This window comes from Falco peregrinus, chromosome 5, assembly GCF_023634155.1.
Source record: "Falco peregrinus isolate bFalPer1 chromosome 5, bFalPer1.pri, whole genome shotgun sequence".
Lineage (NCBI taxonomy): Eukaryota > Metazoa > Chordata > Aves > Falconiformes > Falconidae > Falco > Falco peregrinus.
The window spans coordinates 7,843,647-7,870,703 of record NC_073725.1 but is presented as its reverse complement, the minus strand read 5'-3'; the positions used below and the strand labels follow the sequence as shown (position 1 = coordinate 7,870,703).

General features: G+C 38.8%; 1 protein-coding gene and 1 long non-coding RNA gene across 5 annotated transcripts in view; both read left to right on the top strand.

Moving 5' to 3' along the window:
- Nucleotides 1–27,057, top strand: part of TBC1D5 (TBC1 domain family member 5) — a 326,048-nt gene that overhangs the window by 145,947 nt on the left and 153,044 nt on the right. For all 4 annotated transcript variants that reach the window (XM_055806534.1, XM_055806535.1, XM_055806536.1 and 1 more), the window contains one exon: nt 16,447–16,513. In XM_055806534.1, coding sequence (XP_055662509.1) covers nt 16,447–16,513 — 67 coding nt within the window. The remainder of the gene's footprint in view (nt 1–16,446; nt 16,514–27,057) is intronic.
- On the top strand, nt 1,568–11,819 carry LOC129784608 (uncharacterized). Its single transcript, XR_008747530.1, has 2 exons — nt 1,568–3,797; nt 3,997–11,819. It is a non-coding gene; the product is annotated as an uncharacterized LOC129784608 (long non-coding RNA).

The following is a 27,057-nucleotide window of genomic DNA, read 5'->3' as shown; positions in this document are numbered from 1 at the left end:
ACAATTATGACTCATAAACATGCCTCGCAGGCATAAAACAGCAGGGAATTAGCATGTGAGGCTGATAAATATGCATGTAAATAAGCTCCCAAAGGAATAACATGGGTTTGATTGATAGGTTTAGAATTGGAACATATGTAAACCCCTTTATTCCTCATTCTGGTGTAGCTAAGTAAAGATGCGTTTTACTTGTTAAAAGTTTCAATAACTTTGTAAATCTTAATGCCACATCTGCTTTTGTGTGTGCAGGCACGTGTGGGTGTCACTTGAGAGATTGATTGAATTGTCTACGGGGTAGATGCCCTCACACTAAGATTGTAGCGTTTGCCTATGTATATTGGAGCAGTTGTGTATGTGCATGTATACGTATTTGGGCATGTTAGGCAGTATTGAGCAAAAGATTATTTGGGGGTCTGTTGTACTTAGAATTTACAGATTTTAAAGTTTACTTAGTAAGTAGGAAACCGAATCGTGAGTTTTGGTCTATGCACCGGTATATTTATTTTTGCAAATACATTCTGCATTGAAAGTAATTACTATTTATATTACAGAAAGTCCCACAAGTGCTACTATGTTTAAGAGCCTGGCAGTGATTCGTTATAAACTTCCATTTTTGTTGGCATCTTACAGCTTGAGCTCTTATCTGCAACTTCAAAGTACCTGTCACAGCAGTATCTCTATGTTGATCAGCAGAAGCGCTTATGCTGTGCAGAGATTTACATCTGTATTGTTAGAAAAGTATATAACATCCTTTGTGTTTATAAAACATTAATACTTTGCTTTGCTAAATACAGACCAATTGGTTGCCATTGTCATGTGGCCTGGTGTACATCTGCTTTATTACCATTCCCTGCTATTAGGCAATAAAAACTTTTCCAACTGATGCACACTTACTGACGTTGCATCAGACTGTAATTATGCTGAAGTGATCTTAGACCAGTGGCAGGCAAGATGCAAAACCATTTTCAGCCGTGCGAAGTGTGTATTGACTGTAGTTTTAGTTATGTGTGGTTTATAGCAAAAAAAAAAGTTGTTCGGAGAAATTGGAGATGGGGCTGGTTATCAGAGATCAGTTGTTCACATGTGAAAACCTCAATTCTGTAATAACAGCCTTTCACTTAGAGATACCTTTCTGTGGAAATAAAGCTTGAGCAAAATTACTTCCATCTGTTTAGATTTATAGGGTGGCAGAGAATAAATTTCCAGTGAAGATCAGTAAATTCAGGAGCTATTGCTTAGTTCTGAAAGCCAGCCCTTTTTGCTGCTTAAAAATAAATAAACTAACACGTAGCACTTAGAGACATCAGCATCAAATCTCACTCGGGTTCTCATGAAGCAATTTATAGCTACCTTGTGTAATTTGTATAGAAATGTTAAGTTGATCCCTGCTCCAATAGCATCAACTGCTTAACCCAAAACGTAACAGCCTGTGACACCAAGAAAAAGCAAGCCCTGTGTACAGACTGGGGGGGGTGGGGGGGGTGGGGGTGGGATTTCGTGTAACGGAGCTGAGCAAGCAGATTGCTCTCAGGAACTCTGATGGGCCATGTTTCTAGCTGCATAGCACTGTCCTTTTTGACAGAGGGTGTCTAGATATCTCTTGAGCCAACAGAAATAGAAAATAAACCGCTTTCCCCTCTCTCCTAACAACGTGCCCTTTTTACAGTCAGGGCCTTGACAGGCTGTCACTCGGTTTCCACTCCCCGCCAGGAATGTCCTTGAATGGCCCGAGAGAAGCCAGAAAATTGTTGCTAAGTATTTTTTCATTCACCTCTAGAATTTTCCACATTTTCTCCAACATGTGTGAAGCCACTGGGAAATATGGTTAAATGAGTTAAGCAGACATCACCCATCTGTGCATCTCAGGGAAAATAAAAACAGTGCTCTCCCTCTGAAAGCTTTCTTGGTACATAACCAAAATCAGAACAACCACCACACTCGAAAGCTAAACCTAGGGAAGGCTCCTGCAGGAGATAAGGGAGCAGCACTCTGAAGAAACTGCTTCTTCTGGCTTACCCTGGTGCTGCTGGTGCGTGGCCTTGGCAGAACCAAGGTGGTCCTAGCACCTCTGCTCCTCCAAAATGCCTAAAGGCCACCGGACACGGGAGAAAACACGGCTGCACAGCTTATCTGCTTCAGACAGTATCAAAAGCCTGGCATTGAGCCTCAGCTCTGAATTCTAGTCCCCTCACCAACCAAATGATCACTTTGCAGCCTCTTCCTTGTTTGTGTAAATGTTTGGTAATTCTAGATAGAAGGCATCGCAAGAACCCTACTTTTGCTCAAGTTTTGATTCACCCTTTCATATTTGTTTACGCCACTCTTTCTACTGCTCCAAGGATTTGTAATTTGTATCTCTCAAACAGTTCCCACTTGGATTTCTCATGCACTGAAAACTCAGATGCCTGACATTACTGTGTAAAGTTAAGTGCTTGGGGTTAATGAATGGCATTAAATTTTATGAGGTCATGTCCAGTAGATGTTAAAAGAAGCTTAAGGGAACTTTATCACTGATAGAAATTAACAGTTGGCATGATAGAATGCCTGAGGGAGTTCAGTTCTAAGCAAAAATAAAATTGCTGGTATAAAAACTAAAATATAGAGTCATTGTGATTAATGTAAACATTTTTGTTAGGTAATTGGTTACGTGTTGCAGTAAAAGAAATGAGACCTCACAGTTTGAAAGGAAAGAATATTATTGTATTTAGAAAGCAATTAATGTTTCTAGTCAAATAAAAAAAATCTACATCACGTACAATATTTATATTCTTTCAGTAAACATATAACCTTTGGGGCTATATTTATCAAATAGTCAAGTCTCCACTTATTTACATTAGTTTTTTTCTTTGGGCAAAATGTGTTTTCCCTAGTGGAGTATGTTATTTTGTTTCATTAAACCTTTATTTCTACTCACACGCATTGCTTATATTACAGACCAAATGAGTAAATTCTCTGTACTTAAGTCATCTAAGGTTTGTGTTTTGGGGTGACTGATGGATGGCATGAAAATTCTGTTTCAAAAAGAAAATGGCTACATTAACTTATGGATAGATCTGTTTTGCATAATTATGTGGGGAACTATTCAGTAATTACACTACTATTCACATACTGTAATTTTCGTCATCCTTATTCACTGTCATTCCAATGAGAGGAAATGGAAAACTTGTTCAGACGTACATATTCTTTCTCGCTCTGTCTTACGACCTGCAGTCACAGCATATAGTACTTTTTCGAGTAATGCCTGTGTTCAAGTAAGACAGCTATTTTCTTGAATTTCCCTCCCACGGTGTGCCTGTAAATTCTGCACCCGTACTTCAAAGTCTTTAATGCCACGCTATGGATATGCCTAAATAGCCTTGTGCCAGCCCGTTTCTTTCACATCACTTGAGGTCTGTACCGTCTGGGTGCCGTGTTGGAGGCAACAGTGTCAAGCCTGCTGGAAATGCAGATCTCTAGTATGGAAGAGGTAAAGCCTCTGGATCAGAGGTTTTTTTCTCCTCTCCAGCTGGACAGAGCGGTACCATACGGCTGAGGAAATCATGGCCACGTCCTGAATTTGGAAGGTGAAATCTGAAGAAAAAGTGAAAATATTTTAGAATTTGTAGTCCCCCAGGACTGTTCTCTTGCTCTCCAGACAATTACGTTTCTGGTTTAATAGGAATTACCTATGTGAAATACCTTTTCACATTTTCCTCAGGTGGTGCTTGGTCAAAAATCTGGAGTAAAAAAGCTGATGCTCTCTGGGTGCAAAATGAAAATGTCACGCAGCATCAGACTGTTTTCCTTTTGGCTAAAAGGTACTGCACATTTTCTGTCTTAGAGAACTGGAGTAACTGTCTAGAAAAATTGACTGCTCCTTAACATTTTTCCTATTATTGTGTAAACTAAATCATCAACCTTTTGGAAAACTTCAGTGTAATTGTTGTGCGCAAGAAAATTCTAGCTGTACTTGTCTAATTTACATTTTTGTCGTCTCTTATTTCTTATGTCTCCAAGTGCTTCATACTTGCATCCTTAGTTCCGCTCTGAAGTGCCACCAGGGATTGACACTCCTCATCCTCCTCGCAGGAGGGCAAGGGTGGAGAACAGAGATCTGTCCTGTGATGGATGACATACTTCCTTGCAGAAATGTTTGGTGAGGAGTTTCTTCCTCGGTGTCTACAACAGAGGGACCATTGTTCGCCACACTACCTTGCACTGTAATGAATGGAAGCGTTTTGTCATTCTGGCTGTCAATTTGATGTATTTTTATATTCAGATGTAGCTGTGGACTTTCATCTCTTGGACATCCAGAGTGTACTGCTAATGCATATATACCTTTGCTCTTCATATTTTTCTAGATCTGTCATTCACAACATGCATCTTCTTTTGCACCAGCAAAGTACACAGTTGTGCTCTCCAAATTAACTGAAGGTTGATTTAAAAGAATTTTGATTAAAATCTAACATTTTCATTATGCTTTGGTACATTTTGATTTGGCAGCTTAAAAGCTCTAGCTCAGTACTTCTTTTATACTCTTTGGTGACATGTTTTTTCATTGGAGAAATTTATGGAAAATGTAGGGTACTGCTCCATTTCATGTTCTCTGAGGTATGGGTCTACTGGATACAAAATGTGTTCTGAGAATTAGCAGCCTTAATTAGACAGCCTCAGATTTGGAGTCTAGGGCTTCCTGGCTTCATCTTATAAAACCAAGCTAGGCAGCTTTAAGCTCAGGTGTCCCTTTCTGGTGCAGGATCCTTCTGTATAATGTAGATCAGGATAAGGGCTGTTCCACCAGCAGCAGCAACGTCCCTTTCAGGGTTGAGTATTTGAGTCTGTGTGGCAGTGTGGGTCGTCTTCAGGTTGTTCAGGTTTTTCTCAAACCATCTCGCTCAAGTTTGCCAGGTACTGGTGCTATCATATGGTGAAGGCATCCTATGATTTAAAAAAAAACCAAAAACAAAAACAAACAAACAAACAAAAAAAACCCCACCCAAAACCCAAAAAACCCACAACAGCGTACCTGTGAATTATCTTAACTCTTAGACTCTGCTACTGGTGGAACATCTTTAAGTTTTACCCAGGTAACTAAACTTTACCCAGAGACTAATTTGCTTTTTCAAAATTATTTACAGAATGAATTTGTTAAGGAGTGAAAAAATGTGCTTTCTACTGTGTTAGGAATGATGGCTAAAGGAAGTAAAAATTACATGCGCTTCTAGTATGTTGTGTTCATACTTTAATCAACCATTGGTTATCTCTACTTTTTTTTGTTAGTCAGCCATTGGTTATCTCTACTTGTGTGTGTGTGTGTTTGTGTAATGCTGCTAAAGTGTGTCATGTAGTTACATTATTAAAAACATGGGTTTTCATTAGATACAAGCAGGATCCCTTTTCTAACTAATTTAACCGATTATCCTGCAGTTTACATTGATCGAAATCCAAAGCAGCCTGTCAAACCTACAGATCTGACTGCTTCCACCGGTGCTAAAAGGAGCTGTGGTAGGGGAGGAGGAGGCTGCAGATGGAAGGAGCCAGAGGGCTGAGCTTCCTGGAGTGACAGGGATGCTGAGGGTACCCAAGTGCCTCTCCCTGCCCCTGGGCATTTTAGTAACTGGCTGCATGTGGGACTTCCTTCACCTCTTACTGTGTGCTTTTCAAGCCTTTGAGGAAAGTTCAGGCATTGCCTAGTCTTGCATCTCTGTGACAACTTCCAAAGTTCAGGCTTCTCCTCTGCTTCCTCTGGGAGCCAAACCCCACAGTTCAGCTGCTGCCTCTCGGGGTAGTGCCAGCCCCTGCATGGGGTGCCAAGTAGCTCCACTGCCTTTTGGTTTCTTGTGTGCCTGAATTCCCGTGTTGCCATTTGCAGCAGTGGTGCTGCTGCTTTTATTCTTCCTGGTTGCCTCCTAGCTGTAAATACTGTCTGTTATCCCGTTCCAGGTAAGCGAGTAGCTGTTACCCCATGTGTCACCAGAGTAACCATGAGAATGCTCTGACTTTGGGCTGTACCTCTTTACGTGTGTGTGCTGGGCAAACCAAAGTGGTATGATTTTCAGTTTTCCAAAACACATTTATGCTCAAGAAAGAAAGTCCAAGAAAGTACATTCTGCTTTCAGAAGCCTTTGACGTCCATTAACAGTGCTGGAAGTCGTCAGCCTGCTGGAGTAGCTTCCTATGATAAGAAACAGCAAAGAAACAAAGCAGAATTGCTCCTGCTCTCGTTAACCTCTGGTCCTGGTTATCATGAGGACACCTCCCCAGCTTTAGCAGGTGAGGCTGCCTATCACTACCACCTGCCTTCCTGGCCAAGCTGGCCTTTCTCCTGGTAAACCTGTTATTCTCAGCTGAAGAGCAGCTAGCTCCTTTTTCAAAGGGCAATTCTATTTCCATAAAAGATCACGTAATCCTTTCTGGTTTGTCCTGTACTATCCTTTAATCTTGGGAGAACAACAGAATGTTAGAAAACGGCTCAATCTTTATCAACTCCATTTTTTTTTCCACAACTCAATGGAATATGCATTACTGCTTTTGAATGTGAAAATCAAACTATATATACATATGATTTATTATCCCAAACAGAAGGATTGCATCTTTCTATAAGACAGAAATGTGGTTAAAAATAGGATGTAATTGAAGTAAATTAAAGGACAATAGTAGCCTTCAAACACATAAAGAGATGGTATGGTTTTCATATTGTCAGTGTAAATAGTCTCTGGAGACCACCTTTTTACAGTGATTGTGCACGTCTAAGATTAAGCAAAGCTGCATGACCAGTGCTATCTCAGGAGGATGCTGAGTCATTAACTCATGTTTATTGCCTCTTGCCATCTTTAGATTATTGCAATTTATAGCTCAAAGGCCTTTTAGGCTGTTTATAAGTTAAAATTAGCCAAATTCTTCTGGATGCAAGTGATAAGTCACTCGGCATTTGTATATCATGGGACACAAGTTCCTAGCGATGAAGCCAGGTGGCTTCTAAGATTTTTTTTTCTTTCTATGCAAACTCTTAATTGTGCTATTTGTCCCTAGTTATACTGGATTACTCTATCCTCTGTTTTGCTGATTTTGCTAATGTGCTATTTTGTGAAGTGTGTATACTCTTAAAGAATTTACTGAAGTTCGAGATGATATTATTTACTAGGTATACAGCTTCCACTTCAATCAGACTACACTAAAATGTTTGTATCTTTTTCTGGAGTCTTCTGAGTCACATTTGGTGATGACCTAGGAACTTCAGTTGCGCATGGTAAATGATAAGTTTAAATTAAGCCAGCCAGGTTAAGTATAAGACATTAAGATACAGGGTGTAGTATTGAGCATATGAACAGAAGCTGACATAATTTACTACGGACCAAAGACAGGTGCACTAGGAGAACAATAACTGGGGAAAAAAAAGCTCGAAGAATCAAATTTTACCTTAACCTGTGGATTTTTTTCTTTTACTCGTCTTATTGCTGCTGGTAGCAAATTCAATCCAGGCATTACTGGACTAAATGCTTATCAACTTCTGTGGAAGTCACATTTGCTTATATAAGCTAGTATTGTGTGGTTCCCACTCAATGGGAAGCGAAATTATTTTTCCATGTATGTGCGTTTTCTGAAGCGTTTAAATCACCGTTGGCATCACAGTTAAACTTGGCCTTTCCATCATGTTCAAAGAGATTTTTTTTAAAACACCTGTGGATATAAATTATTTAAGATTTCAATACCTTGCAATCACCTGAGAATTCTTCTGAAGCACTCGTAAGAATTAGTTTAATGGTATTAAGAGTAAAATTCCTTATTCTATGTATTTTACTGGTTTTAGAGTACAGTGTATAGCTCAGCCTATTGGTAAACACAGAGGCTTTATCGGGGAGAGAAATATTATAAATAAATCCTTTGAATGTACTTATTGTTGAATTTATTTTAAATTGAGCTAAAGGGTCTACATTCTTAAATGCTAATGCCACATTCTGATTTCAAAATCAGTCATCTAGACTTTTGTGTATCTTTTCCCATCCACACTTTTCACACATACATTTTACATGTGGAAAAGTGGTATGTTAATTTACAGGCTAACCTAATGACAGAGTTGGTGTTTAGATCTGTGAACACTCAGAAGCAGTTTCACTTAAAATGGAAACCCTGTTATTTTTATGTGTCTTGATTTAAACTGAAGTGCATAGACAAAATTATTTGAAACAGAGATTTTGCATGGAGAATACGCAGAGTTTACTCATATAGGCGGATACACATATGCAACTGTGATTTTATATGCAAAGATCATAGAAGCTGCCACTTGATCGTCGTAAATCAGCAATCCAAAAGACACCGGAATTGACTGGGTTTGAGCAACATGCAAGGCAAGGTACTGTCATTATCTCCAGAAGTTTTTCTTCATAACTGCAAACCAGTGTGTTTGCCTATTACATTGTTCAGCAGCTTTCTGCGGGGCTAAAACAGCCTTTGATTTTGCACCTTGGTGTCAGCATTCCTGACCTGCTTTCAAATGTGAGCAGCTTTCACTGTCAGAAGACGAGTGTATGTGTGGGTACCGTATTGTGTTTTCCAGTTTTGTTCCTTCCTTAACACAAATACGCTTAAAGGGGAAAAAACACTGTTAATGCCTGATAGATTTTTCTGGTGTCGATATTGGAGGATAAACAAATGGAATATTTCAGCCTGTGTAAGAGTTTTGCACTTTGAATGGCGAAGTCTCACAGTTAATTATCTGCATAAATCACTCATTATCATAGTGTGTATTTTTTATGTCATTCATGGCAAAAGACTGTTTTAGGGCACAGTTGTTGAAACCAAAATGCAACCCAAAAATCTGTACCAAGCAACGCAAGCATTCAAAGCATGCATCTAATGCTAAATGAACTTTGAAGCAAGGGATAGAGTCAGATTTACACTTAAAAGATTGCTTACCAAAAAGTTGCGTCGTATTTATTTCAGAAAACTGAAACAACTTCCTCGGAGTGAAATGTTCTTCAACTTTCCAGCCTAATAATTATTTAATAAATATCAGAAGTGCTGCGCACTTAATTCTTTAGCTGAAGGCATTATTTTCAGGTTCCGTACACCGCTTCCAGCTTGCTCCATTTAATCATTTTAAAAGCTTATTTGGTGTAAATTGAATTTAACACTGTGGTTGCAAGGGTGTTACGCAAAAAGTCCGAAAGATTGTGTGTGGCAAAGGGGCTGCGGGTGCCAGCGATGGAGCTGCGGAAGGGGAGCAGCGCCTGCATCATCCGAAACTCTGCAGCGCCCTCTCTTGACACGACGCAGCAATGCCGTGAGCTTCCCTCCCGCACTCCTCGGGAAGCCAGCAAAATACAGCGACATCCATCTCTCTGCTCCGTTTTACTTTTTAAACATCTAGTTTATGTAGTAAAACCTCAATTTGCCGTATGTTTTGGGATTAGTTCTCCTTATATTTTTATTTTTTTTTTCTCCTTCTACTGCCATTTTGGTCTATCAGCAGACCCAAGTCAGAATGCTTCAGTCGTCTTAGTCGTTCTGCATTTTATTTTATTTTTTTCTTTGCTGCAGACATCCTGAAGACTTTCCAAACTGCATATTTGATACTGTAGAATTACAAATTGTCTGCTGTTTTGTAAACCTTTCAATTGTCAAACTGTTCTCTTTCCAAATAATAGAGGAGCCTGGAATCGCCCATGCTAAAATTAAGAATTTATAACTGTATGGAACAGATGTTTTCATAAACATTTGCTATAATTAATTTCAACTAGGGGATTGAAGGAACAAAGCAGTTTTTCCCTCTTCAAAACTTTATTGCCTTTTCCCCATACAGCGAACTCAGAAATCTTTGCTTTAATATTGTTAATGAAACAAATTTACTATTCTGTTTGGTTTTCGTTGCGAAAAAAGAAAGCTTAATTTGAACAAGATACCAACCTTTGGAACAATGGACAAATACGCTGAATTTCAGACACCATCTATAAAGGATTAAAATACAGAGCATGAGTCTTTAGGTGCTTTTTCTGAGACCATGACTCTGTGGTGTCACTGACTTGACAGAGATTCCTGTGTATCAGAAAAAATTTCATCCAGATCAGTTTGATGAATATCTATCTGTGAAGTAAATAGTACAAAGGAATTTTATGTTTGAAGAGTTGTGAACCTCGGTGTTACAAAAAGCAAAGGAGTCTTGTGGAATTATATATAGTTTTAATGCATAGTAAAATGCTTATTGTATGTTGATTACCCCTTTATACTCACAATAAAGGTCTGCAATCTGTTAAGCAATTTTTTTTTTGTATGCATTATATGAGGAGCACATTTTGACTAAAATCATTCTTCCATATTTGTATTGTCACTATTTTTGGAGGGATATTGTTTGGAATGTGTGTAGTTTAGAACCAGAATTTTGGTGTTATCGTGAAGAAGAAAAAATAGCCATGCATTATTGTCCTGTTTTTACTAGTTCCTCTATATTGTATAAATATAATTTGAGAAAAGAAATGTTTGAAGTTTTAAAAAAAGAACAGCTTAATTGTTTTACACCTGAAAGAACCAGTGCAGCTGCAAGGATTTTTTTGAGCAAACTAGAATTCCTGACTGATCTGTCATCTATAAAGTGTGCAAAGAAAAATAGGTAGCTGTCATTAAAATTACATTTCAGCTTTCAATAACCATTTAATGAGTAGCATAATTATATAAGTATGGTACCTCAAGTACTTCACTCAATAATTAAAAATAATCTCATCTTTAAAGTGAAAGCGCTGTAATTATTATTTGACTTAACCAGGACCACTGTTATGATCTCCAGTGGCACCTCAGATTGTTCAAAGTGGTTTTGAAAGTATAAATTAAAATTGGATAAATCATTAAATTATTAAGCTTTAAATATGTTGAAAATGAACATAAGCACGGAATTGGAAGTCATGTTATAAGAATTGACAACCTTAGACTGCAAGCATATATTTGTGTTAAAATTATCCTTGTCTCTAATCGTAAAACACTGCATTAATGATCGAGTGCTTTATATCCACCTGAACTTAAAATTTTCACAGCTGTTAAATAAATTTTGTTTTTTTAACAACATTTTAACCTTTGAGTAGAATACAAAGAATATATTAAGCAGACTGCAAACTCGTCAGCGGAGAGATCTATCTCCATTTTGACACTTGTTAGCAGGGGGATGCGCAGTTTGATTTCCTAAGTGGGATCACTTTTACCACGAATTCCTAAACTGCCAGCCATAAAACCTTGCAGAGCTGACAAGGATGGGTATGTCGGTTAGCACTATGTAGTAATACACGTGTGCCCACACACAGACATGCATATGCGTGTATACGTACAGACAGAAATACATATATATGTAAAGGCATTTCTTCAGTGTCAAAATCATTCTCAAAAGAAAAAAAAAAAAAAAGAAGTTATTTTTAAAAGTAGGAGTATATCCATAGAGTAAGGGAATGTCACTCAAGCTTCCTGTCTTCATAGACTTGCAGCTGGTGATGACAGTATCCCACCCCTTCTCTGTAAGAAGTCCTGTGCTGAATTTTTGCATCTTGCAGAAAACAGCTGTTCTCAAGAGAAGTGATGAAGGACATCAGTGAGAAGTATCTGATCCCTACATCCTTCTTCACGTGCTTTTTCATTCTTGTTGAGCGCATGCTTAAGCTCAGAATGCTCCTTGTGCTTGGTGCATACCCAGAGCATCTTCCCACCGTTGAACTGGGGCTCGGAAATCTGGTTTATTCTTATTGCTTGATGTGGAAACTGTGTACTGCACCTTGAAAAAACTCTTCTTTAAGGAAATATTATACTATCAGTATATTAGGCTCTTCAAAAATTAAAATACAAAAATACTGTGCATACTTAAATTCAGCTTCCTTTTGTTACAATTTCTACACATGGTTTTCAGATAATCTTCAGAAAGTGTGCTCGGCATCCTTCTTATTCAGGACTCCTCTATTTTATGCTATCTCTGTAATCTCAAACATGTTTTTAGAAGAAAACAGTTACTGCAAGTGACAAGCCTGTGTGTTCTGGTTGAAGGCAGTACCCTAGTAAATGTGCAATTTACAAATTCTTCTCCATGCATCTCTGAAATCTAAAGAAGCCAGCATATGAAATGGTCTTTTTTGGCTGGTTAGTAAAAGCGTCAATTTCAGGTTATGCAAATTCTCTTGAAATAGCCTCCAACTATGTCCAGTAGTACCAGGTCCCTGCTACCCAAGCCCCGCTTCCCTTTAGCCCCTGGTCTCCAGGCACAAGAACAGCCTTTACCAAATAAAATAGGGGAATAGAACTGAATTCTTTCAGGAGAAAGTGTTCCTTCTCAGGAGAGGGAGTTTCTCCCGTTAAAACAGCAGCAAGAAAGATATCCAGATGATTTTCAGTCCCTTCAGAAAGATACCACCTTATTTTGTTGTATTAAAACCAGTGACTGCTCTAGTACTGAAAGCTGGGCACCTTAGTCGTACTTACTTTGATACTGATGCTTGTTGCAGTACCGGTTGTTTTCCTTCTCCTTCCTCTGAAAGTGTGATAAGATTTATTTTACCTTTTTTCCCCCGCCCTAGCTTTTGCACTTGGAAGTTTGGAAACTTTTTCCGGAGGTGTGGGGCAGTGTTGTAGAGCATCCTCTGTTTCTTCAACAGAACCAGTCTTACCATTTTTGAGTCTCAGAAAAGATCTGAAGATTAGGATAATACTGAATCAATTAGGATTTGTAAAGGAGACCACAAATTCTGTTACCAGCATCACAAATCTTGTATTCATAACTGTTCAGTATACATCTTAATTTTACTGGAGGATTGGGTCATTATCACTGAAGAAGATAAAAGTAATCTATCTGTTCTACTGGGCGTTCACCATACCTATCAACAGGAGGAATAACTGGAACTTGCCTGAGGAAAGATGATCCAGGGCATGGATTCCCACAGCTTACTGTCTTTAGTTAGTAAAGCACCTGTCCCATTTGTTCTCAAGTATTGCTGACTGTGAAAACTTACCAGGATTTGCTAGAAAGCCTTTTGAACAAAAGTAGGTAAAATTTAGGGAATCTTTTTTTAAGTCAGTCAATACTTTGCACTTTGCTTTATTATTTTTATCACTTCCAATGAAAGACTTCTAAATCATCTTTCAAGGTGTCATAACAGACCTATCTATGTCTTACAGGGAATGGAGCAAGAAAACAACAACAGAAGTGCCTGCTCCACTAAATCCTGGTTTTGAGAGCTGAATGCACCCTAGTCCTATCTAATTTTGCTAGCTGTTGCTAATAATGTGATGGAGCTGCATCACTGAGCAGCTCTAAAAAAAACAAAAAAAAAAAAAAAAACCAAAAAAACCCAACCCAATGATAACTTGAATATGGGTTTTATTAACAATGGGTATACAATTAAGAATCCTAAAGTATTGTGGCAGTCACTTAAATAAAGGAAATTACTGTCTTCCAAGAGAGTGCTTTAGAATAAAGCAAGCTACACTTGGAGTAGTTTGTGAAGACGGCTCAGTGGATGTGGTAGACCCAGGATCCCCCCAAATGTTCATTGTGGGATTCTGATGAAAGAACAACTTTTATCACCGAGATTCTTGTTTTCATTGCAGAGTCCTGTTGACTCTTCAAGCAGGACAAATGGTTTAGTTGAAAGATGATAAAGGCTTTGCGTTTTCTGAGATATTCTTAAACCTCATTCTTCAGAAAGGAAGATCATGTTGCCATTCTTAAAGAGTCCCAAAAGATACTTTTCAGCATGTGAACTTAGCGTTGTGGATGAGTTTTCTTTTTCAGTCTGGCTGGTGTGATAGGTGAATGCTTAGGAGTTGTCTAAGTATAAATAAAGTGCGGTAGTGCATTCAGGACCCACTTTGATGTGCCGTGTCCCTGTAAACAATCGCCCAGTATCCCTGCACGTAGCCTTGGAGCTTTAGAAGAGACCCAACATGGTTTAGTCATTTCTCTGAATGCTTGGGATGAGATGGGGAGATGGGTAATATCACTGAAAATTGTCCCGGTATGGGAGACTATTTTCCAAGATACAAGAAAAAAAGGAATAATAGCCATCGCTATTAATAACCATCTGGTTATTAATAATGGGAGGTCTTTATTGGTTATTAATAATGGGCGGGTCGTCTCCCGGATGAAATATCTGGTGTTGTTAACGTAGTTAAAGTTAGTAAGCAGAAAACCAGATTCATTAAGTAGAATTCCCTTTTTCAAAATAAATTGAGAGAGGTAATTAGTGAAATTGACTGGACTGAGAGATCTTTGACTAAAATGTATTAGAGGTTTGATATTTATTTTAGTCAAAGGTGCAAAAGTTAATAAAAAAATGCATTCCAGGTTATATGAGAAAAAACACTTGGAAGGAAAGTTCTATGCCAAAGTGAATTATTAACTTTTTTAAGGAATGTCTGGACTAAGCAAAGATCCTGAAAGAAAGAGGAAAACCACTTGAGCTGCAAAGAAGGCTGCCTGCTGGATATCAGGAAGCGTGGGGCTATAGTGACAATTAGAAAAAGTTAAGTTGAATTAGAAGAAGGGAATTTAAATTAACAGGAAAATATTACTTGACTTTGTAAAGAAGCTTTCTGCAGAGCAAAACTAGAACCATTGTGTGGTGCAAACAGACAAATGATATTAAATGTGATCCAGATATGGTCTAAACTGGAATAGTTTTGATTTTCAGTAAAAACAAAACCTGAAAACAAATAAATAAAACAGAAGGGAATTTTGATTAGATATAAATTAACACATCCAATAAAGAGTAAAGCCACCTGACTCGCAGAGGGAGTGTCTTTCAATAATACTGATAAATAGCCCTGCACGGAACAATTTTTCAGTCTTTTAGTTCATGGCTGATAGCATGTATTTGGAGAGGAAAAATGGAGTGCCTGTGCTTAGATTAAAGAGATAAAAATGTGAGAGCAAGGCAGCTATATAGGCTGACTGTTCTCTGTGCAGGGGGTTGAAAAGTTTATAAGGAAGAAAAGAAAAGCAAATGGCATAACTTTTAGTGCAGGGGTTTTGTTGAACAGGAGATTGTGTCCAGCTAGCCTTTCAAAATATACATTAAGAAAATACGTTAAGTCTATCTGGACCTCAGTAAACAAAAAAGTCTGATGTAGTGCCACGGGAGATGTTGCGAAATAGAAAGGATGGGGATTGGTGAAATATAGTAATTATAAGATGAATAGATAAATGCAGGTTATAATGAAAGAAATATTTTTAGTGGAGCTTGTGGTAGAACTGAGCTTAATATTTTCATTTGTTGTCTTGCCGCACAGTGAGAGACTGCACTGAGAGACTTTTACAAAGGGAAGATAATAGAAGGTGGTATACAGTGCAAGCACAACTACTTTTCAGGTAGGACTGGTCCTTTCTGAGGAAAAGAGGACTAGAAACAGCATGAAATAGTGTGAAATACAGTGTTGTAGTAGCAAGAATTTTTACTGTAAACTGCAAACTTCTCTTTGTAAATAAAAACTAAGAGGAAACGTAGGAGTGTTGGTTAAAGATGGCTGTGAAACTGCAAGATGGTGTGTCGTGACTCTAGTGTATCGAGCAAGGTTTTTTTGATAGGGAAGAAAACCGCTGCCCAAAAAATCCAACTGATTAAACTTCTAGTATGCTGTCTACAGCTCCTGTCCCTTCTTTCCCCTGTGTAAGAAGGACGGATTTAAACAAAACAGGGAGTAAGGAGCCTCCAGTTAGGGAAAAAGACTGAAAGAACTTGATTTTAGGAAGAAGAACAGAGGACGCAAAGGTGCACAACACTATTGGTAAATGGATTAAGGTAATACACAGGAACATAGAATTATCAAGCTGAATGACAGGTTGGGCAAGAATAAATAGTATAAACCAGGACATGAATAAATTTGCTTTGAAAAACAGATGATTCTGGCTTTTAACAGTCCTTCAATAGAAGTAGTTATTACAGAGAGGAAGATTTTCTTGTAATCCTTGGTTTCTATGAACATCACAGCTGTATGTATAAACAGCCCACAGGATGTAAAACAAGATGTTTAGCAGACATGTTACTTAGGTGGGCTCAGAGAAGTTTTGAACTTGTGCTATGACAAAGAAAAACACCTGGTATCACACATTCGGTTCAAAATTTTTCACAAAATAGATGAACTTTTACATTCTTTGACTTAAAGTTAGTAAAATCAAACTAATTGTTTATATGGTATACTTCAGTAACCTTATACTAATAAAATTATATTTAACAAGTTGAGAAGGCATTCAGTCAAAACTTCCAGTGAAATTAAATCTCGGATTTTCTGAACATTTTTACTCCAGATTGAACACGGAGGCTAGTTCTCTCTCTTGCCAGCTGTAAAAATTTGAAGAGGTAAAGTTGAGACTTGTGTGTGTTAAGTTTTGTTGTAAACTAAAGTTGCCATAAATGGTAAAATCAATTGCAATTCTCATCAAAATTGTGTCATTTGTTATCAGGGTTTGTCTTATAACAAAGGTGGTTTGTTTTGTTTTTGTATTAGGAGGAGCAAATGAAAATGGAAGCACACACCACACCTCAGATTCTGACGGAACATTTATTTCTTACAGGTTGGTAATTTTTTAGAGTTATTTTCTAATTTTAAAAAGTTTAAATATAATAAGCAGCATAATCTATTTAAAGCAAAAGAACAGGTCCACCTATTTTAAGAGTATTGTGCAATCTAAATTGCAGTCGTCAGTAGACTTAAAGACATGAACGATTTAATTAAGGAATGATCTGAAAAGTTGTTTTCTGGATTATTATTTTTTTGAGAAAGTTGTTCAAAATGTTCAACTAACAAAAGTACAGGATGTTTGTAATTCTAAATATTTTTAAGGTCATTTTGTTGTTATTTTTCTCCAAATAATGTGATAAAGTACAAATTTTCTCCTAAAGTCATAGCAGCTAATCAAAATACTGTTGAAATATGTAACTCACCAGGGATCAACCTTTCTGATCTTCTCCAAAGTAACTGGATCTATGGACCGCATGGAACTTTATTTGCTTGTTATTTCAGGTCAAAACCCAAAGCCAGTTGTTAAATTTGAGGCTTTCTGACGGGAAGACAGTATTTCAGTTCTGTTGGTAGTAAACACCAGTAAAAGAAACATGACGCTGAGTAACTTTTTGCAGTGCTGTCACTGAGCAGCTTGAGTCTTGCTTGGGTACGTACGGGAGGCTGTTGTACTTGAAAGCACAGAAAGGTAATCAGCAGGCGTGTAGTTGCATCTTTCAGCCAGGAAAATTCTGCCTCTGCTACAAATGCTAAATCTTTGTCTTTGTGACTGGTAAATGAATAGTAAGATTTGTGCTAACCAGCATGACTGCATCTGATCTCGATCCTTTAGTACGGTAAAAGAAAACAAGCTTACCACTTGAGTATTTTAGATTCATTTAGTGAACCGTGATGGATGGCATCTTTTTCATTTTTCGTTTGTAGTCTACTGGAGGCTGTACTTCAAAGAGGTGTAGGCAGGCAGGCAGGAGGAACCTGCCTGTGCGCCTCGTCTGGGTTGCAGCCGGCTGGGTGGGAATTATCGCTGTGCTGGGCATGGGCATCCTTCAGGGTGGGGTGGTGGGGAGGGACACAACGCCTGGAGAACCTGTTGCAGGCTGGAGACTGAGAGATTGCTGAGGAGGGCAGGGAGCAAACAGCCCGCGCGTGGGGATGTTGAAGAGAAAGACTTTTCGTAAGGACCTGGAGGGAACAGCGAAGAGTTTGTGGCGATTCAAACACCCAGAGGAAGCTTCTGGACTGAGAGCAAGGTTGGAAAAAAGGGTGTGCTTGCAGGGACTCTGTGGGACGGGGGAGGTTTGATTTGCAAATCCTTCCAGTTTTCTATATGTCTGCTCTGCTGAAACCTACTTTGTGGTGATATAAAACGCTTCGAGGGTAGTTAGCGTGGTCACTTTGAGAAAAATATGTTAGCAGATCTGTTTCAGGATTCTGCCGGACTCGATTTCTTGTCAGATTTGTGATCTCTAACGCATGCAGCATACTATCTAAGTTAAAAGAAGGGCTCAAAAATAGCATCCAGAATAATCTTCGTGGTTTTTAGGTGAGAAGCATATGTACATACAAAGACCATGAAGCACTTGCTGAAACATAGGCAAGATAGAATTTAGCCAGGTCAGCAAAAGAAAGGAGTTGAGCGCTCTCTCTGCCATTAATTCTGGGACACTTACTCCTGAAAGTCATTACCTCGGGAGCCGCAGCTGTTGTACCAGCCAAGGTGTAGCGCTTGAAGAGGAAGCCAGCTTCAGCTAGGCTCTGATTCCACGAGGGTGTAAGCTGTGGGACTGGGGTCTGACCCTTTCCTCCTACCCCTTCTCCACTCATGCCATAGCACTCCTCACTCGGTGCGCCAGCCCAGGGAGCTAACCCAGCCCAATCTACTCATTCTTTGTAGCGAGAGCCTTCTGGTGACTGCTCACCGTGTCCACTGGCCAAAGGTTCACATGGGTGTCGATGCCAGTGGAAGGAAAGTAGCCAGCATGGACAGCATGTCCATGGCAGTGGGAGCACAGAGCATGGTACCATTTACTTAAATCAGTTTAAACTGTAGCGAGTCCTCAGCCGCCTTCAATGCTTCACAAAAAAAAGTAGAGGTTGAAGCTGGTCTTTGCATCTCCATGTTCCTTAGTCCAAAGTGAGTATCATCAGCATGACGTTGGCTGCAATTTCCACTGAATAGTAACCATACCCTGTCAGAAACGTTTACAGCCCAACTTACAAAACTGACATTAATTAATATTTTAAAACCAGACCCATATATCACTGCCAGGGTATTATTTTTATAAGTAGAGGCAAGATGGTAAAGCCAAGATAGTACAGTGTATATACATGTATGGGGGGTCGGGTGGGGAGGGGGATCGTATATATACACACACACACACACACACACACATGTATATATAAGAAACCTCTGACTTTTAAGAACTGGCAAGCACTGTTATTAAGTAGTATTACAGTGTTTAAGGTGTGAAATGAATATTTTCTGCTCAGTGGCAAGTAACTCCCATCACATAATGAGACTGCCTGTAAATTTGCTGGTTGAGTTGAATATTGTGTTGATAGTTGTAGTTCTGGGCTGCACGTTAAGTAAAAATAAGCAGCTAATACCTTATGAAAGGTGAAAAATTAATCTCAAACTACCTTGAAATGTAACAATGGTAATTGGTTGTTACTTCTTTAAGGACTTCTTAGAGATTTGGACTTATTTTAGGATACTGTCAGTGAATATTGTTTCAGTAGGTTAGTAATTTGGTAAAACTGATGGTAGTCTTGCTTGCCCAATGTGTTTCAGCCTATTGTATTTCAAAAAGCCTGGCTAGTGAATTCTTGCCCTAAAAAGAGGCAGAGGCATCTTTGGATCGTGGTAGATGTCGTGCTTGCAGAAAGCTAATACATGGAAAATTCTACTGAAAATTTTTACTGAAACAAAAGCTGCTTTATGTTTTATCAGCTGCAGTCTCTTTACAATTTATTTAGGAGAAGAGGCAACTCCAAATGTTTAAAAATATTTGAATGTGACTGTGTTTTGCTATTAAAGTGCTCTTAAGAGCGTATCATTTTTGGTTTTGTCACAGTAAAAAAACCACGGGGTAGAGGTATTTGATTTGAACACTTTCTATTTTAAAGGACAATTTGACACTATCCAGTACAAGACTTTGAGTGCGTGTGTATGTATTAATAAAGAATGTCAGATCATTGTCCTTTGATATATTTATGATGCTCCATAACTATTTGTATGGTTTTATTTTTAATATGAAGGTGTCACCTTAGAGTTTGTGGCTCTTGTGTTGATCATGGCACGTATTTAATGCTGCTTATGTTCAGACAGTGAGCATTTCCCTTTAGGCCATAAAGTTTGTAAGTAATGTAAGTGAGAAGCACATGTGACTGGCACATATATCTAAATATTCTGTGAGTTTGTGAATGTGTCCTGTCAGGCCTCAGAGAATTTTCTAGCTGGTCTTCAGGCTCTGATGGAAGTATTCTTTGTGTACTTCAGAAGAAGCTTTACTAATAAGAAATTATGAAAATTATTTCCTAGAACCATGTCCTCAAAATTAGAAGTTCACTGTTATAAAAATTGGAACAAGGATTTAGACATGTAGTAACTTTCATCTTTAAAACATAAGAAACTTGAGGAAAATATTTGAGCTCCATTCTACTGCATTATTTTACTGCTATGATTAAAGCCTTTTCTGGATGTGCAAATAGGCCAGACTTCACCAAAACAAAAAGAAAAATAGGCGTGGGTCTCTAGTTTCAGTATCTGCAATGCAGTGCCACTGGAAAGTAGAAATACTGTCTTTCTACAGCCTTCCCAAGGGCAGCTGACCTTCTCCTCGCCAAAGAGGTGAACCCCTTGCCAGCACATATGACTACAGACTATTACATTAATCTGTTTAGCCTCAGTACCAGCTGCTTGCATGTTTTTAATTATCTTATTAGATGGTATAACAGTGACCTATGAAATAAAATGAAGGTGAGTATTTTTTAACTTTATTTTACAGGCTATTTTTCTAAATATATTTTAATGACCTAATTATGACTTTTAGGGAGAGCCATTGATGCAGACATTCAATTTGGCTGATAGAATCTAACATCTCAAGGACACTTATTTTCTTCCAAGGTGGATTCATACATTAATACTGCTTCTAATAAATATATAGCCTAAAAAAAGCTCACTTTTCATACTTGTGTTGTTAACTTACTTTATGACTCAGAGGCCCATGACTACAGTGCTGGATAATTTCTTAATATGTCTCTGCACTTGTGAGTTTAATTCCTACCCCCTGTACCAAAATAAAGTTCTTTCCTGTGTGGCTTAAACTCCATGACAAGTGACGATTGCTCAGAGTTGTGGGTTATGTAGGCAATGTATATTCCTCCTTCTGCTGATATTTCAAATAGGCAGAAGATCTTGTATAAAGAAAGACTTTTGTATTCCGTTTTCTTCCCCTGCCTTCTTACAGATTCCGCTTACCAGATGTTTTCTTTCTTACTGCAGAAAGGCAATGTGGTCCTGCTGGCTGAGGCACGTTTCTTGTGTGCCAGCCAACAACCGCAGGACTGACACTCAGCATACAGAAGAAAGACGGCAAGGGGTGCAAGCTGTTCCTCCCTGTTCCTAACCCCTTCCAAAAGTGGCTAGTGAAACTAGTTTGGCTCCGCTTTGACCTGTGACTTTCCTTGGCAGCTGAGCCAGAAATGGCTACGTAGCTTCTGTCCTTATATGTTAAACACAGTGCAAAGGTGTAGGCGACTTATATACCTCCACCTGGTGGAAAACTCTTTGTCTCAATCCATTCGGAAGCAGCCCTTTTCCATCTACAGAAGCCTGTTTAGTTTTGTTAGGAAACACCTAACACTGGTGGTGTTTCTTTATTGTTCTCCTTTCAAGCCACCCCTGTGCAGTTATAACCTGTTTTTCCTAACTTTGTCCGTCTGCACATAATCAAGAGCTGTGAAGAACAAGCTTGTTTCTGCTGGGTTTTGCAAATATTTTGAGATACAAAATTTGGGGAATAGAAGGCAAAGCAGTGGAATAACACTGCATCTCCGTTCTGTCAGGAGAATACTCGGTGTTTGCATCCTTCCTGTCTTTCCACAAGGAGGTAGTAAAACTGGCGTCTGTGGGGTTTTTGTCTTCCCTACAACCATTTGCTACACGCCATTCTGGTTGATGCCATTTATGTGCAAAGAGGACTTTTCAGTACAAGTTCATTTTGTCTGAGAGCCTGTAAAATCTTGCCTTGAATTTGAAAAATCACATTCTGAATATGCTAATAGTCTTTCTCTGGATGTGGTAGTCTGTGCCAGTACGCTTGTTTTGTCCATTTTTGTGAAGACAGTAGCAATTCCATCTTGCAAATCTGGTATTTCCAGCAAGAGAAAGTGATGCTTTGCACTGATTACAGGTTTCCTCCAACAGCTTTTTTTCTCCAAATCTGAGAAGATCACTGTCATACCTACTGAATGCTTAGAAGATTTCTGGTTTTCTCTGAATGATTTCAACATTCCTTTCTTTTCCTGTTCAAGGATCCCTGTATAACTTCCAGCTCTGTCTTGTCAGACATCTTTCATTGACTTCTTTCTTCCACAGCTGATCCACTCTGCGTTCCTTGCGTGGTGTCCTAAGGAGTTTGCAAAGGATGTCGTAAGACACGGAAGAATAAGTTGTCATTAAGGAACTGAAACCCTGTATGCAGTGTACTTTTTCTAAGATCCAAACATTTCAACAGATATAATTGGCGCTTTTTTTTTTAACTTTGGCCTGTGAAAAATATATTAATTTCTAAAGAGGTAGAAATGGTAATACGGACTTGCTTTTTGTCTGTATGCAGTGTGATCCCTTGGAAAATACGGGAAGGCAAATTTAATAAATTTACGTAAAGTCTGAGGTGCTTTCAGAGAGAATCAGAAAGGAAGGATTGAGTACCAACATCTTTTAATGGCAAAATGCTTTTTAGCAGATTGGTAGAAAAAGGGAAATACTTAATCCATGAAGAGAGGCCATGGAAGGGAAAATGGTGATTCCTTTCTAACATCCATGGAAAGAAAGTGAAAAATTTGGTTTATTCTTATTCTGTTGTACATGAAAATTCACCTGCACACCACTGATACCATATTCAGCTGATGCCATATTTTCCCTTACTAATGTTTAAAGTGTTTTTCATTATGGATTTCCTTTACTCTTCCACTTTCAGTAATCTTTGAACTATCATGGCAGTTGGGAGAGGTGACTGAGGGCTGCAGAGAAGCAAATGTTACTCTTGTCAATGATAGGGCAGAGTGTACCCTCAGCAAGTTTGCATGTGGCACAAAACTGAGAGGTGGATTATACACCAGCTGGTTGTGCTGCCATCCAGAGAGACCTTGACAGGCTGGAGAAATGGGCTGACAGGAACTTCATGAGGTTCAACAAGGAGAACTGTGAAGTCCTGTACCTGGGGAGGAAGAACCCCAGGCACCAACATAAGCTGGAGGCTGGAAAATAGCTTGGCAGAAAAGGACCTGGGGGTCCTGGTGGACATCAAGTTCAACATGAGCCAGCGATGCACCCTTGCAGCAAAGAAGGGTAGTGGTATCCTGGGATGCGTTAAGAGGAGGTCAGGGCAGGTGATCCTTCCTCTCCACTTCATGTCTGGAGTACTGTGTCCAGTTCTGGGCTTCCCAGTACAAGAGGCATGGGCGTAATGGAGAGCATACAGCAAAGGGCCGTTGAGATGGTGAAGTGATTGGAGCATCTGTCCTATGAGGAACAGCTTGAGAGAGATGAGACTGTTCAGCCTGGAGAGGAGAAGGCTGGGGGGGGGGGTGGTGCAGGTGTGGGGGGGGCTGTGGATCTTAGCAAAGTCTGTAAGTATCTGAACAGAGGATATTAAGGGGACAGAGCCAGGCTCTTTTCAGTGGTGCCCAGTGGCAAGACGAGAGGTAGTGGTCAGAAATGCAAGATATGAGGTTCTGTCTCAACATCAGGAAGCACTTTTTTACTGTGAGGGTGATGGAGCACTGGCACAGGTTGCCCGAGGAGATTGCAGCATCCCCCTCCTTGGAGGTATTTAAAAGCCATCTGGATATGCTTGAGCCAGGGATGGACTAGATGATCTCCAGAAGTCCATTCCAACCCCAATCATTCTGTGATTCTGTAATCCCTATTATTCAAAATCCTAAAAATGGAATTAGCTTGTTCTAAATCAGAAGGGGGAGACACCTGTGGCAAGAACAGAAGAAAGGAGGTCTGTATTACTGAAAAACTTTAATTTCTAAGCAAAAATTCAGTGCTAAGCAAAATAGCATGGGCAGGATGCCATGTGAAGTCAGAAATAAGAGGTTGGAAGAATTTCAGAGGTATTTTTGTCTTTTTTTTTTTTTTAATGAAGATTTTCCTTTTTTGTAAGCATTATTAGTCCCTTGGTAAACTTGATAGAAAGGAACCCAATGGAATTGCTCTTGTGATTTTCATTTTGGCCCCAAAACCTTTCACAATTCTTCCTTCTAACACAAAATGTATTTGAAATATTTATTAGAAGTTCTGAAGGTCAGTGGATCTAAATATACAGTGAACTTAATAACTGTCATTCATTTAAAACTCAGAACTTGCATCGTCTTTGCAAGAATATGACTAATGCCAAGAGGTGAATGGCATTGTATTTTTTCTTGCTGCTAAAGTACACTTTTTAAGATCTTAATCTTGCTGGCATTAACGTGTAGTCTCTGAGATGTGCAGTGACATAAAAGCAGCAACGTCTGCCACAGAACTTGGAGTGAGTTGTTGGCTGAGTTTAGCAGCAAGAGAACATGGAAAGGATCAGTTCTTTGCTGAGTGGGACCTTAAATGGAAGACTTGTGTCCTACACCTTTGTAACAGAACTACTGAAAGTTAAACCAGGTATCGTGATTTTCCTACACTGCTCAAAATACATCTGCTGAGCGATTTAATTTTGGTTTTAAAAAAAACCCACAGAAACACCGTGACCAAGAACTGTATGTAAAACTTGCATGCCAGACCACAGATTTGAGGAATTACAGATTTTAATCCAAAGAAGCTAGAAGACAAAAGATTTCTCAAAATAATGTACAATTGAAATAAACCTAAAGAGCAAAGACTTACTTTTAGTGAGACTACATAGTTTTTAATGATGGTAATAAAACCTCGTCAGTTCAAAAGATTAAAGTTAGATCAGGAAATCACTTACTTTCTCATGTCATTGTATACAAAATGGGCAGATTTACAAAGTTAAGATGGAATTAACAATATTAACTAGAACTTTGCATTTGTCATCTTGCACATCATAAAGTCATCTGAGTTTTGAAATGGGGTGCATATTTTAAATATTATTGTGACTATGCCAGTTCTAGACCTTCTCTAGCTAGTCAGGCGTGAGTAAGCAGAAACGTTTTGGCATTTGGGGGCATATTCCTGCAAAAAGTATGTCTCCTTTATACAACCATTTTTGAGTCTGATGATTTGTAGAGCAGTAGCTTTTACCTTCTGTTATGTGCTACAGGAAGCTCTTAACTTTTCATCTCAAATGCACGTCTGTCCATGTAACAAGGCTGTGAGCATGTGGATACACAAAATTCACTGGGCTCACTGTGGGTATGAATTAGCAGAAGGGTAAAGTAGCAGAAGGGAACTAATCAGGAGAACTAGAAAGTAAATATTCTACATGTACATGCAAAAGATTTCAAAGGTGTTGGAAGGATTTAAACAAGAAAGCCTTGACTCTGCACCTGGCAAATCAGTTACAAAAAATAAAAATAATTGAATGTAACGTCTAGATTTTGTTTCACCATTCTGTGAATGTGTGCATAAAGTAATGAGTAGAGGAGAATGGGCTGATGAAATTTAGACTTTGAAATGGCAGTAACAAGAACTCTTCTACAAAAGCTAAACAGTTACAGGGATGGAAGCGAAGTGCTCTCCCAGGGCCAAAACTGGCTCTTTGGCCGAGAACCACCAAAGTGAAGTGGACAGTTTGGAGTGTGGAGAAGGGTACCTCGCGTTCTGTGTCAGAGCCGGTGCAGTTAGGAGAGGGGCTGGAAAAGCGTCCCACTGCCACTGCAGCCATATTTCAGCTCCCCAGACCGTACTGTATACACACCGGTAGCGTAAAGAGCATCGTTAGCTAATAACCTTAAGTTTTTGCTAGAACGTTTACCTTAAGAAAGTCATTTTGCCTTTCTTTATGCACACCTTTTTGACTGTATGTCAGCCAAAATTAGATGAAACCTGAACTGTTTAGCAAAATCTGCCCTTTGAATATTGAGCCTCCCGGCAGTGGAGCCATGCATATTCGAACTTACATGGCTGTTAACTCTGCCTCATATCCCGAGGCAGGACTTTGGGAAACAGAGGAAAAGACATCTATTTTCCAACCAGACTGGTAAGACTTCACATTAAGGCTGTCAAATGGATTTTCAGGAAAAATCTGTGTGTCAGCAATGATTTTGGTTTAGAAACTTACTGCTTTTTACTTGATACTACCTTTCATCCCCCGCCCTCCACCCCTGTTTTTATAGAATTAACTCTGGTTTTATTACATTCCTGGCTGTTGCCTCACTTTTCTCTCGACTGTTGATTTTATGGCATAATAAATAATACAAAGTATGGAAGTTTCTTGGATTTATGCAGTATTTTTGAAAAAAACTGTTGCCTCTATTTAAATATAGATACAGCATTCACTTATTGATGTTCCTGTCAATAAAGTCCCCATATTGCTAAAAATATGACACAATAATTAGAGAATTTGTTTTCTTTCTGATGGCCAGTAGCCTGTTGCTTCATTGAGTGCCTCTGGGGAGCTGAGTTTGGGTCTTCACATTTCAAAAAGCACATTCTGAAGATGAACAAAAAACCTGTATAAAACAGTGATATTGGCTTTTTTGAAAGCACTCGCACCATTTTGTTTTAGAATGATTTTGCCAATACGAGCCGCACTGCTCAAGAGCTTTCTTTGGATCTCTGTGAGGCTATCCATTTTATCCTTCAATATTGATCTAGAGGGTGGAATAAGATTGAGATGTAGGTTGAAATCTTAAATATGTATGCAAATGTTCACACCTTTCAGTAGCATTGCAGTATTCTTCCATGAACTGAGAAATATGCTTTCTTATCTGAATTTTGTTGTAAATATTAAATCGGTCTTGTTTCATCAGGGACAGAAAAAAAGAGGGATTTCAAAACTTGGCATAGAGTATTTTAAAAATGCATGAGGCAAAATAATGATACACACTGTCTAATGACCTGATAGATGCTGATTTCTTTGAAGTAGTTATGGACAGTAATATTTACCTGGTAGGTCTGAGCCCCTGCAGTCTCAGAACTGAATCTCTACCCTTTTTCGGTAACATAGATTGTAATTTGATGTGGCTATTCACATTTTTACATTTCTGTGGGTTTTAGTGTCTTCCACACAGTTTGGTGTTGCCTGAACATCATAGTACAAAAGTGCTTCTTATCCTAGCTTTAAACATCGGAAGGATCTGTATTTGTATGCATCAGCGGCTTTATTCTGTAAATGGGTAATTGCAGAAGTTAACTAGCAGTGATTACAGTCTATGCTATGCCATTCTTCCTCAATTGTATTTCTTCCT